The sequence below is a fragment of the Hyalella azteca genome, unplaced genomic scaffold (genome assembly GCF_000764305.2).
Source record: "Hyalella azteca isolate HAZT.00-mixed unplaced genomic scaffold, Hazt_2.0.2 contig105, whole genome shotgun sequence".
NCBI lineage: Eukaryota > Metazoa > Arthropoda > Malacostraca > Amphipoda > Hyalellidae > Hyalella > Hyalella azteca.
Window position 1 is genome coordinate 55,896 of NW_025930466.1, and position 13,555 is coordinate 69,450.

Below are 13,555 nucleotides of genomic sequence, written 5' to 3' on the forward strand. Positions count from 1 at the left end.
CCTCCTAAGCCAGCTCCTATACCTCCACTACTCCAAGCCAGCGACCTCCTAAGCCAGCTCCTATACCTGCACTACTCCAAGCCAGCGGCCTCCTAAGCCAGCTCCTATACCTGCACTACTCCAAGCCAGCGGCCTCCTAAGCCAGCTCCTATACCTCCACTACTCCAAGCCAGCGACCTCCTAAGCCAGCTCCTATACCTCCACTACTCCAAGCCAGCGGCCTCCTAAGCCAGCTCCTATACCTGCACTACTCCAAGCCAGCGGCCTCCTAAGCCAGCTCCTATACCTGCACTACTCCAAGCCAGCGACCTCCTAAGCCAGCTCCTATACCTCCACTACTCCAAGCCAGCGACCTCCTAAACCAGCTCCTATACCTGCACTACTCCAAGCCAGCGATTTCCTAAACCATCTTTTTCCTAGTTTCTTTACCTAAGCCAGCTCGTAGTTCTATCCCTAAGCCCGCCATTTCATGTAGCACTAAGTTTATGTTGTATGTTAAGAAACGTTGACCACATTATCTTATGTTTGGGTGAAGTTATTAGTATAAGAGGGACCGACGTCCATGTTGCCATGTGTACAGTGGTGACATCCGTGCTGCCATGTGTACAGTCATGACATGCATGCTGCCATGTGTACAGTCATGACATGCATGCTGCCATGTGTACAGTTATGACATGTGTGCTGCCATGTGTACAGTCATGGCATGTGTGCTGCCATGTGTACAGTCATGGCATGTGTGCTGCCATGTGTACAGTCATGGCATGTGTGCTGCCATGTGTACTGTCATGACAACAATGTTGTTGTAAGGACGTTTCGTTTTTAGTCTTTGTTATAATGGAAGTTTCGTTACACGCCACCGCTGTCATGAAGTTAATATTTTGCTCCTGAATTTTAAACGTTGATTATTGGAAGTATGAGAGAAGATAGAGCCGCAAAAAGCGCGTGTCTATTAATATCAGCGTTGATACACGATGCTATGAAATCGTGTAATATTAATAATTGAGAAGCGCTGTACAAGCACAGCCGTGCGTTTCTATTTATAATAGCGTTTATTGTAAATCTTAACGGGACGAAATTGACCCGAGCTATTCGTACGAGGCAGCTAGTGAGTTAGGACGAGGGAAACTGTGAGTAGTTAAGAGTATCATTACTCTTGTCCCTCGAAGTTCATTGCTTCTTCTTAAGGTCGTCACCATTATAGCGTAAGTTATAACCGCGATTAAAGTTATAAAGCTACTATTTAACACAATAATATACTTCATGGCTTGCTGTCAGGGCCCGTAACCACTGTTTCATTTCACACTAGTTTTGGTTTTAATATGAAGAGCATTGGCTCGAATAGCTTAGCATGTCTCGTGGCTTAGCATGTCTCGAATAGCTTAGCATGTCTCGTGGCTCAGCATGTCTCGTCGAGCGACTGTGGGTAATTGTTGACTGTTCTTTCCTTCGTGATTGCCGAGGCCACAATCTTGTTAGTGTAGCGGAACCAACTTCGTTTGCAAGAAGGCACAAATTGGGCCCAGCAACTTCCCGCTGTCACTATTTGTCACCATTGTTTTTTCAAATATATATATTTTAATTATTGAATATCTCTTCATGTAGAGTTTTTATGTCCTGTTAATCCCGCGCCGGATGAAAATGAAACACAAAATTGAAGCTTACGTTGTGCAGCAAGCGCCGCTTGAGAGCTGAGCACTACTTAGTAGCGTGGTAGTGTTGGAACATCTATAGCTCTACCTGAACATGTGGTAGAGCTGGGACATGTAGGGCTCTACCTGAACATGTGGTAGCGCTGAGTCGTGTAGGGCTCTACCTGAACATGTGGTAGAGCTGGGCCATGTATAGCTCTACCTGAACATGTGGTAGAGCTGGGACATCTATAGCTCTACCTGAACATGTGGTAGAGCTGGGCCATCTATAGCTCTACCTGAACATGTGGTAGAGCTGGGACATGTAGGGCTCTACCTGAACATGTGGTAGAGCTGGGACATGTAGGACTCTACCTGAACATGTGGTAGAGCTGGGACATGTAGGGCTCTACCGGAACATGTGGTAGAGCTGAGTCGTGTAGGGCTCTACCTGAACATGTGGTAGAGCTGGGCCATCTAGAGCTCTACCCGAACATGTGGTAGGGCTCTACCTGAACATGTGGTAGAGCTGGGTCATCTAAAGCTCTACCTGAACACGTGGTAGAGCTGGGACATGTAGGGCTCTACCTGAACATGTGGTAGCGCTGAGTCGTGTAGGGCTCTACCTGAACACGTGGTAGAGCTGGGACATGTAGGACATTGTGTCATTTGTGTGTGTGCGTTGTCCAAGTAGAGCTGAGCCATTTTGGGCGCTTGTAGCGCTGGGGCCTCATTATCTTGACTCCGTTAGTCAATCTCTTGACAGATTTTCAAGCAAAACTCACCAATCAAGGAAAAGAGATACGCCGCCACGTACACTTAGGCCGTTATATGTACTGAAGCGAGTTTTGAATGTACGGCTCGGGTCTCTATGGACGCAAAGGAATTACTTATCTTCTAGTACAGCGAGTCCAGACCAGGACTCCTCTATCCATTGTTCGGGGTGACAGACGAGTGCTTAATTTATCTATGCATCATTTATTTAGACAAGTGGTGGTGGTTGTGACGTCAAATTAAGTGACAAGGTGGAATGTTCGAGATCCATTGCTTTGATACGAGGCTACAATACAAAGCGCACTGTATAGACGGCGCAAGTCTCAGCCAACCTTCTGCACGCTTCAGCCTCGGCTGCGCTACACATTCGGCCACATTTACATATTCATACACACATTTGCGACGTTACTTAATTAACTAGGCAGTGTCTACTTTACTACGCATTAAAATAGTTGCCAACAAAAACCACTTAAAACGACGTCAATTGCAGGCTTAAAAATAGCTCTGGCTACGGGATAAATTTAAGTTATTAATTTTTTTGCTCACTGCACGAGAGTGGTAATGCATACATCTTGCACTGAATATTCCAGCGGAGAGACAACACCGCAATATCATCGACATCTTGTCACGAAAATTGACGATGTACTGGCTTTTAAAGCATGGAAGTCACCTAATACTGCCGTTGCCATTTGATGCTAGTGACTTGTACAAATAATGAATCTAATCAGTGGTAACTGATAAAATATTATTGAACGAAGACATAACTCTCGGGTAATAATAATAATAAGTTACATTGATAGCTTCTTAGTCAAACTTCTGCAAAAGGTGGGACGTTTTTGCCCTACATCCGAGGTGACTGAAAGTGAACAGGCGTTACGCTTGAGAGACAAGGCATTGGTTTGTGTTGAGGGGAGTTGCTTTGCATCATCACCAAGTGATTCACAAGTTGAACTTTGCTCTGAGTTGAACTACCGTCCACTCCGTCACGTTGAGCTCTGCCAGATCCTGAGGTCGCTCAGCCAGCACCAGCTGTAGCTTCTCCAGCAGCCGTCCCCACGCCCACCGCTCCTCCCCACACACCAGCTGCACACTCAGGCTGAACCTGGGGACATGAGGGGACCATGAGACAACCCCACACACGAACTGCACACTCAGGCTGAACCTGGGGACATGAGGGGACCATGAGACAACCCCACACACGTGCTGCACACTCAGGCTGAACCTGGGGACATGAGGGGACCATGAGACAACCCCACACACCAGCTGCACACTCAGGCTGAACCTGGGGACATGAGGGGACCATGAGACAACCCCACACACNTAACATAAAGGGGTAATGGTAACATAAACGTAAGGTAATTGTAACATAAGGGTAAGGTAATGATAACATAAGGGGGTAATGGTAACATAAGGGTAAGGTAATGGTAACATAAGGGTGAGATAATGGTAATATAGGGGTAAGGTAATTGTAACATAAGGGGTAATGGTAACCTCTTGGCCTGAGTGAGCGCGTGCAGCAGAGCAACCACCATGACCACGTCTCCCGCGGTGGGGGTGAACGCCAGCAGGGTAGTGATGGCGTCCCCCAGTAGTCCCCCAGCCACCAGCCCCCCCGCCAGCCGCTCCACGCCACCGCCCCCCAACCCCCGCACCAGCTCCAGACGCTCCGCCAGGTCCAGCCGCCCCCACAGCCGCACTAACCCCTCCGTTGTGGAGGGGGGAGAGGAGGGGTCCTGTGGACAGAAGGGCTGTTAGGGGACACACCAACCCCATTATATTGGAGGGGGGAGAGGAGGGGTCCTGTATACAGAAGGGCTGTAAGGGGACACACCAACCCCATCATATTGGAGGGGGGAGAGGAGGGGTCCTGTATACAGAAGGGCTGTAAGGGGATGCACCAACCCCATTATAGTGGAGGGGGGAGAAAAAGGGTCCTGTATACAGAAGGGCTGTTAGGGGCCGCACCAACCCTATCATAATGGAGGTGTGGGTAACCATCAAATAATTGTTTGCCATTACCACAATCAGGCTTAAGCCTAGTCTGTGTAATGTAGTTTACTAGTCCTGCCGTGTAAAACTCTATGGCATAAGTATTTTTCCGTTCCCAATACATATCGTATCAGGATATTCAAGATAATTGGGATATCATCATGCATGATCTGAATGATGAACTCTAATACAGATATTACGAGGATCAAACGAAAAGGTTCACAAAATTATTCAAGTGTTCACATAATAAAAGGGGTGACATGAAAACTCTTATAACTGCTTCACTGCAGCGCACACGGCCACACTGTAAGCCCCCACCTACTGGCAACATCGTACATTGTTTGCTTCTTGTGGGCTTTTGAACCTGAACTCAATGAACTCATATTTTGGGCCCCTGCCCATTTGACCACTGCTAATGTCAAAATATAGATCACAACTCCCGTACACATTCATCCTCCACGCAAACACACTTAATACCGTCAGCCCCAAACATTCAATACAAAAATTTCCCCCATCACTAGGTAATTCTCCCACAGCCAACTCCCAGTAATTGTTCCCTCAGTTACCACTCACATAGTTGACGTCCGCGGGGTAGGGTGAGTTTTCTGGGTGGTGGTGCAGGAGCTGCTTGCTACTGACATTAGTGGCAGTAGCAGCATTAGTGGCAGTGCCATTAGTGGCACAGCGCTTGGAGGCAGAGTTGGCCAGGCTGTTCCAAATGGACGGGCGTGGCTTGCCAGCACAGGTGCGCTCCAGCGGCCGGAGCTGTGCACCTGCACACCAGTTATGCAAGCGTAAGACAAAAAACAAGACATTATTTGTACACCAGTAGCCTTAATCTCCAATTAAATAGTTTAAATCAGAACATTTGAAGACCATTGCAAGTAGTCTTAAAGAACTACCAACAATTAGTTCATTGGGGCTCAACACAAGCAATAAAGGCACAGCATGACCGGCCAGGCAAATGGGGCAACAATTTATTACAACATGGCTGCTATTTTACAAACTTTTTTTCTCATGAAACTCACAAGACAAGTCATGAAAAATTGTAAAGCCAAGATTAAGAAAATCTGTGTCAACTAACATATGAATATTAAGTATATGTAGCAGTTGACTCACCCAAGACCATCTGCCTGAAGTCATCATAGTTGGCTGCCGTGTGAACAGCTTTGAGTTTAGCACAATTCTCGGCCTGCTGGCGCCGATCAGCTTCAACGCCTGCCCGCAACCTCATCTCCAGCCCACTTGCCCCACCAACCCCACCACCAATGGGGCCTAAGCCACCACCCAGAGGACCAAGTCCCCCACCTAGAGGCCCTAACCCACCCCCCAAGTTGTGGACACTTGCCGCGCCCCCCACGCTGCTAACGTTGTCTGCGCTGCTCAGGCTGCTCGAGTCCCACCCTCCACAAGCCATCTGGATAAACATTACTGTTTTTGAAACAGATAAACATTACAATTTTTTAACTAGACAAGCATTCTTATTTTTGGGTATGTAATTTGGTGAGAGGTTAGCAGCTCTTTAGGTGCCTTGTCAGGTATATATATACACCAAAATTACAAACTACATTCTTCACATCAATGCCATCAAACATCTCTTGATGTCCTAGCAATTAAACTTCTTCAAAAAATTTACATATTGCTTTATTATTTTTAACACTTTCAGACAAACAAGCAATATATACATTACAAACAAGACAAAGTGTTAAATAAACATTAAGAGACAAGCTTTTCCTATCAAGGCATCATATCAATCACTAGAAGCCATTGAAATTACATTATGATAGTCTTAGTTGACATCAAAGTATCTTGTTCTGACAGGTGTTTCAATCTCTGAATCATAGCAATTCTCAGAGGTACCTAGTTTTCACTACATGTAGGGAAGAGAAATAATGGGTTTGCACAAAGAAATATAATTTTTTTTTTAGTTTAATGGATAAAGAAATGACTATGCAATTTTACTAGAAGTACTAGAATAACATGATATTGTAAGTGTGACATCCATGTTGAGTACAATCTGATTTGTATTCCATGCAGCTAGCTAAACTGGTCATTATGGAATTTTCATGTATTTTGTAAAATTTTTATACAGTTGTTTTGACTGCAAGAGAGATGTACTGTAGAGTGCATACCATCACTGCCATTCCCAAGGATGCAAGCCTTAAGAACCTAAGCAAATAAATGAGGTTCTGAAACAATTTCACATGAAACACAATATACACAGAACCATTTATAAAATCATTCAAATTAGTAACTGCAGTAACATTACCTATAGAAATATAACACTAAGAAAATGCTGGAAAGTGGCAAGGCAGAGGTTTAAGGCCCACCTACCTAGTGGGGCCTGCGTGAAGAGATATGGAGCACCGTCACCACACCTCCGCAGATAAGCAGCTCAAACACATCTGAATGCAGCACCAAATACTGTCAACAGTTCATTAAAATGCTGCACATTCTGGCAGTGAAGTCATCACATGATTATTTCAGCAAAATTTTTCTTCTTCATCAAAAATACTGGAAGTTTTACTAATGAATTAAGAAGATGGCTAGGTGGGATATCTGTGTTTGGTATTAATAATAAGAATATGTTTTTAAGTAAAATAATGCATGCTTATCACTTTAAAAAAATACTTGAATAAACTGAGTTTTCACAATCCACATGAAACGTCTAGGCTCCAAACAATGAACAATGACCTCCCATTTGACTTGAAGATTATCCAAAAATATTTTTACTTACATATGTCATTTACATGAAAAGTCAAAATAAATGACTTTGGAGTAGTAATATATTTCATAGTTGAGATACAAGATTCATAACTCTACAAAAACATTAATTAGGCACTGGGCAGTAGGCCCATTTGCAAGATTTCTCCAGAAAGTCAACTAATATAACAATAATGACATAATGTGAATGTTTTATGTTTGTTGGGGAAGAGAAGGAAACTGGAGCACACTTGTTGATGGAATGTGGGGCATATGAGAGTTGAGAGAGAGCGTCAGTCTATGATGGAGGTGATTCTGAATGGGGGAGATGAGATTAACAATAACAAAGTGGGGTATGAGAAAACAATCAAAGAGTGAATGGCACTGATTGCGGGTATGTCTGAGAGAGCAACTGTAGCTATGTTTGAGAATGTGAAGAGATATTTGGAGAATGTGTGAAGGTTGAGGGAGAAGAGGAGGATGATAAGAGTGGGGTCGTGAGCTGTGAGGAGTGGAGGGTTGAGAGAGGGGAGGGTCCCGAGGGTAGGAAAGCAAAGTTGACTGTGCTAAAGGTTTCTCTTTTTAGCGCATTCTTTCATTTATGGAAAAAATGCACTATTGTGCTTGCCATGTATGTCTGTCCGTCCGTCCGTGACTTCACATTTTCATCAATGAGAAAATGCACTCTCTGTCAATCACTGCAGTGAGTACTGAGTTACATTTTTTAGGATGTTGACATCATAATAAATGGCATGTATAACAGTAACTGAATGTTTTAGTCCTAAAGTTATGATTGTTATGAATATCTCATAATTGAACTTTTTGTTAACTGCCAAGTCCAAATGTGATGTGAACTTTTAATTTCTTCACACTAGTAAAAGTTTTTAGACATTGTGAACAAGTAATGACCAATTTAAAGGTCTTGACTGGAACTGGATGTCAGCAAGCATGGTTGCTCAGGTTGCACCCAATTCCAATGTGATCTTTGTGGCTGTGCAATCACAAGACTAATTAAAAAAGCAATAGTAATTGTTGAATATGAACTAAAACTGGTCTACTTTTACTCTAAGAGTCTAAGTCTCTAACATATCTATTAGCTAACATTCAATGTTTCATACCAATATACTGTATAGTATACAAAGTACTAAAAACAAAATCATTATAGGCATCATTTAAACAATGGCACATGACAGTAACCTAGAGAGTTGCCACCTGACACTGACACTGACAGCACCTGCATCTGGACTCTGGTCTTGGATCATGACTCATGAGGCTGAAATCTGGATGGATGGATGATGGACTTCAACTGCTACATTATCTACAGACTAAATAAAGTACCTAGCCTAATCATAATGTAACTGGTAACCCTAGATCGTTTTCAAGCTAAAGTACTAAGCAATGGCCAATGGCAATTACTGAATTAGCATTAGCAACTGCCATCTCACAACTTGATGAAGTTCTTAACTTCATAAAAATTACAAACTAGAGTTGATTGGTTGAATATATGCAACAGACTGCAACCTATAGCCATCAAAATAATTAATTCACAGATGAAACTGTTTTTCTCGACCATTCAGCAATTCAAAGTTTGGTCGAAATTGAAGTACCGGTAGCAGTGATCGGAGCCTTGGAGGCTTGGGCTTGTGACCCCGCTTGTAAGTTCAACTAAGTTGTACCTAGTCACTGAGAATCTGAGCAGTGAGCTGGAGGAGCAGTCAGCGTGTACTTTACTGGAAGTTTGGAACTGCATTGAGGAGTGCAAGCAAGTGAAGCAACACATGCTTTGATTAAAATTGTATTTCTAGTTTTTAGCAAGCTTTCCCTCTAGCCTAACATTATAAAAAAAACATACTTATATCAAAACATTAAAATAAAACGATTGTGTATTCTTATTATACTGGACCTGGAGAAACATCTACCAGACTAACCAGACTACTACGACGATAGAAATACATACATTACAAATTCGCGATCTACTGTAGTTTTGACAATGAAATGCCAGCAGCTATACGCTCCTCGCAGCTGCATAACAATAACACTACATATGCGGCTACCCTACCTCCTCCACTCACCGACACTGTTTTGTTTACAAAACTTCATGCAGTTACCCATGGAACGTAATTTTTTGCTTTTGAAGAGAGAGAATTGTTTTGACTAGAACTGTCATGATTTAATGTTTCTGTCACTACTTCACCACTCGAGAATATTCTCGATCGCTGTTTCACTTTAGCTGAGCATGAAATGTGTTACTTGGGTCGTCTTTTTTCCGTACCATAGACTTTATTTTAGAAGCTCATCTTCTTTTAAGCTAATCTAATATACACTAACAAACACGAGCAGCAAAAATTTAATTCCAAATGATATTTGATATTACTATTTTCACAATTTCTGAGCGTTCAAACGCTTTTGTCTCCGAGCATAAATTTAGGTAGGTAATCTAATACAAATCAAACTCCTTGAACAACGCAAAATTTCTTATTTTCAATGAAAAACTAAATAAATTAACAGATAATTGATTTTATTTTCAACGGGCAGAAAATTTAGAATTATATAAACATTTTGGAGTCCAGCTCCATCATCAGTTCGACAAACTAAAAATGAATAAAATTTTATTCATTTTTAGTTTGTCGAACTGATGATTGAGCTGGACTCCGAAACGTTTTCAATATCGATATGGTGAATTTGCTTGGCGTTTTCTTTGCTTTTAAATTCCTTGTGAACTTGCGATATAAGCAGACTGATAATATAAGTACTTTCCAGAGTAGTGTACGTCATCCATTAACCGACTCGTTCATACGTTTCAATTGAAAACGAATAGATGTAAAAATCTGTAATACTTCCTACCGCAGCGTATTGATAATAATTACGTATATTACTAAATTCAAACAAATCCGTTATTTATTGAAGGAGTTATGAGTGATTAGGTTGAGCGTGTAGTTAGGTTTTGCGTTCGAGTGTACAGGCGAGTTTGCAGGCGAGTTCGTAGAAGTGTCGATTCGGTCATCCATTAGCACAAAGTTTCGGTAATTTTATTAGATTATGAATAATTTTTCGTGCGGGAGAATACAAAATACGTCGATTTTTACTATAGTGACAAATGAGAATGAGAGCACGTAAAATAAATTACCGTAAAATCATCAAATCATCATCCAACCAGCAAATATTGTACAAATGATCTGTTCGGTAAGAGGAAATTATACCGGTCCGACACTTCAGCGAACTCGCGTGCGAACTGGCCTGCGAGCTCGAATGCAAACCTAACTTCAATTTCAACTGTGGCACTCGTAAATCCTTCAATAATGAACGGATTTTATTAAAATTTGAAATATAAGTAGATAATATCAGTATTTTGCGGGGGGAATTTTTTCAGATTTTTACATCAATAACTTTTTTGTTAATACGGAAAACCTAACTTCATTTCAACTGTGGCACTCATAACTACTTAAACCTAACTTCATTTTCAACTGTGGCACTCATAACTCCTTCAATAAAAAGTTATTGATGTAAAAATCTGAAAAAATTCCCCCCGCAAAATACTGATATTATCTACTTATATTTAAAATTTGAATAAAATCCGTTCATTATTGAAGGATTTATGAGTGCCCCCGCAAAATACTGATATTATCTACTTATATTTAAAATTTGAATAAAATCCGTTCATTATTGAAGGATTTATGAGTGCCACAGTTGAAAATGAAGTTAGGTTTGCATTCGAGTTCGCAGGCCAGTTCGCACGCGAGTTCGCTGAAGTGTCGAATCGGTGGAAATTATGTGGATTCGGTCCCTCGAAAGCGATGACACTTTGTAAACTTGGAACGGTGACCTGTTTCCAAAGGAGAAACGGGTCACCGTTTCCCCTCGAGAAACGGCTTACTTAGAGGGGAAAATGGTCACTCTGGAAACAGTTACCCGTTTCCAGAGAGGCGTGACCAAACACAAGGATAAAATGCCTGCCAATTGAAAACATCCTATCTAGCGGAAATTTTCCTTAGCGAAGTAGGAGGTCATCACATCAGTAAACTTTAGGGGGAAAACACCCGCAAGGTCTATTTACATTTTACATTTTACTATTTACTATTTTTACATCAACTGTTTTACAACAGTTGATCACAGGAGTCGAGAGTGTGAATTATGATGTCCGCCAAATTCACAGATGACAATCATTCGACCTGGACGCAGTTCTCTTAAATGGCTTATCACCTTCTAAAACGTGTGAGCTTTGAATATACTCCATCTCGAATCTATACTCCCTCTCGAAACATCTTCAACCAAATGCAGTAGAAGCCCAACCAGTTCTAACTCCTTATTGATGGCGTTTATCGAAGGAGCAGCAACTGTACTCGGAAATGCATTTGCTTGCAATTATGAATAGTTTTTCTTACTTTCAATTAGTGATTGATTGGTGACAGCTCTCCTCAAAATTTACAATTTCAAATGACGATATTTGTGGGATAAGTAAAATATTCTGCGGGCATCGCTGGTGCATCCATGGTTGAATTAATACATTAATTCAACCATGGGTGCATCAATCTTTTGATCGTGGGTCTCAGATTAGGTGGTAAGCTGACACGTCGCTCGTCCGGAACTGCCGAGTAAACTGTCAATGAAGTATGACCTGACAACTTCCATGCTGATGCTCCAGTCGACGAGGTCTGCTTACCGCCATCATTTCACGCAACTGACAGTGAAATTCTTTTAACTTATATCTGTTCTTAAGCTCATTTTAAAAACGTGGCTACCCGTCAGGATATTAATTGACACGAGCTTGTCTGTGCAAAACGATTTCTGTCGGAAGAAACCCTCTAATAAAATTTCGAGGACAAAAAACAGCAAATATATTAAGCAAGAGCGACAACGAAAAAGAATAAAAATATTACGCAAAGATTCTGAAGTGATATAACATCAACGTTGAACACCATAAAATTTTCAGTGAAGATAGGGGGTGTGTTCATCACGTAGGGCATTATTACCATAGTGAGTGAGACGAGACTCACAAGTGAACCATTCTAGGTAGCAACTCAATGTATGTTGGATGGTCAATAGGTAGCAAGTCAATGTATGTTGGATGGTCATTATAGGTAGCAAGTCAATGTATGTTGGATGGTCATTAAAGGTAGCAAGTCAATGTATGTTGGATGGTCATTATAGATTTATAGGTAGCAAGTCAATGTATGTTGGATGGTCATTCTAGGTAGCTACTCAATGTATGTTGGATGGTCATTCTAGGTAGCAACTCGATGTATGTTGGATGCGGTTAAAACTGTGAGCGAACACCTTACACTGTAACATTGATGATGCTTGCAGGCAATATTCAAATGATGAACTTTACAATAAGCCAGCAGCGTTGTGTAAAAGATGGAGATAGGGAAGGAACATCTATTGAAACTCGTTGCGGTGCTGACAAAAATGCAAACATAAACAAAACAATCGGATGATAGATATCACGTCAACGATGAATATGAATTGAAATGGGAAATAATGAAAAGTGAATGATATTGTGAATGATATTAGAGCAACGACACAGAGAGATGAACGGGCTGCTCTGTTCTATGATGATAGCTATAAATGCGTTAGTTATTGAAATAGAATACAGTTCAATTGAAGTAGGAAGATAAACGCGAGAGAAGAGTGTGCGACTCTGGTGAGGCACTACACTCACGAGGCGAGGTGTAACCGATATGAGCGGCTGTGACAGGCCCACAAGAGGTGGTCATGTTCGTCAGGTGTAACGTGTTCCATAACTCGTACATCTGCAGAGGCTCCATATCATGACCAACAGATAGGTTCTGGTAGAGACAAGGATCTCTTGGATTAGTATAATATGAAAAGTCTACACTATCCTGAGGCGTGACCCCAATCTTCTGTGCTAAAATGCCGGTGATGTAGACATCCTCGAGATGGAAGAGCGGCGTGAGCATAGCGGCCTCAAGAAGAGGGGTCAGCACGCTGCTGGACAAAATATAGGCCGTGCCTGATAAATAATTGGGATAATGATCCCCTGCATACATGTAATGGGGAGAGTACCATTTGCTTCTTGGGTCGACGGTGATCTGTGAGTTGCAGATAATGAATCCCATGATGAGCTTTTCNCGCTGCAAAGCAGTGTGAGGTGATAGTGAGGCGACCAATCAGGGCGCTGCAAAGCAGTGTGAGGTGATAGTGAGGCAACCAATCAGGGCGCTGCAAAGCAGTGTGAGGTGATAGTGAGGCAACCAATCAGGGCGCTGCAAAGCAGTGTGAGGTGATAGTGACGCGACCAATCAGGACGCTACAAAGCAGTGTGAGGTGACAGTGAGGCGCCCAATCAGGACGCTGCAAAGCAGTGTGAGGTGATAGTGACGCGACCAATCAGGGCGCTGCAAAGCAGTGTGAGGTGATAGTGAGGCAACCAATCAGGGAGCTGCAATCGGAAATACGGAATAATAATAATCCTTCGAATAATCCTGGAATGGTCATTCAGC

General features: G+C 42.2%; 2 protein-coding genes across 2 annotated transcripts; both read right to left on the reverse strand.

Annotated features, from left to right (window-relative positions):
* Positions 1-2,442: 2,442 nt before the first annotated feature.
* LOC108667787 lies at positions 2,443-6,980 on the reverse strand. Its single transcript, XM_047882120.1, has 5 exons — positions 6,726-6,980; positions 5,511-5,808; positions 4,965-5,164; positions 3,894-4,135; positions 2,443-3,504 (listed from the first exon to the last, which is right to left on the reverse strand). The coding sequence occupies exons 2-5, from the start codon at positions 5,806-5,808 to the stop codon at positions 3,342-3,344; spliced, it is 903 nt and encodes a 300-aa protein (XP_047738076.1). The 5' UTR covers positions 6,726-6,980; the 3' UTR covers positions 2,443-3,341.
* A 4,934-nt stretch (positions 6,981-11,914) lies between these two features.
* On the reverse strand, positions 11,915-13,086 carry LOC108667789 (beta-1,3-galactosyltransferase 1; the record flags this gene model as incomplete). The annotated part of the gene is given in 1 exon segment (XM_018154857.2): positions 11,915-13,086. A coding segment is annotated over 1 exon segment (398 nt), but the record flags the coding sequence as incomplete, so codon positions are not given.
* Positions 13,087-13,555: the final 469 nt, after the last annotated feature.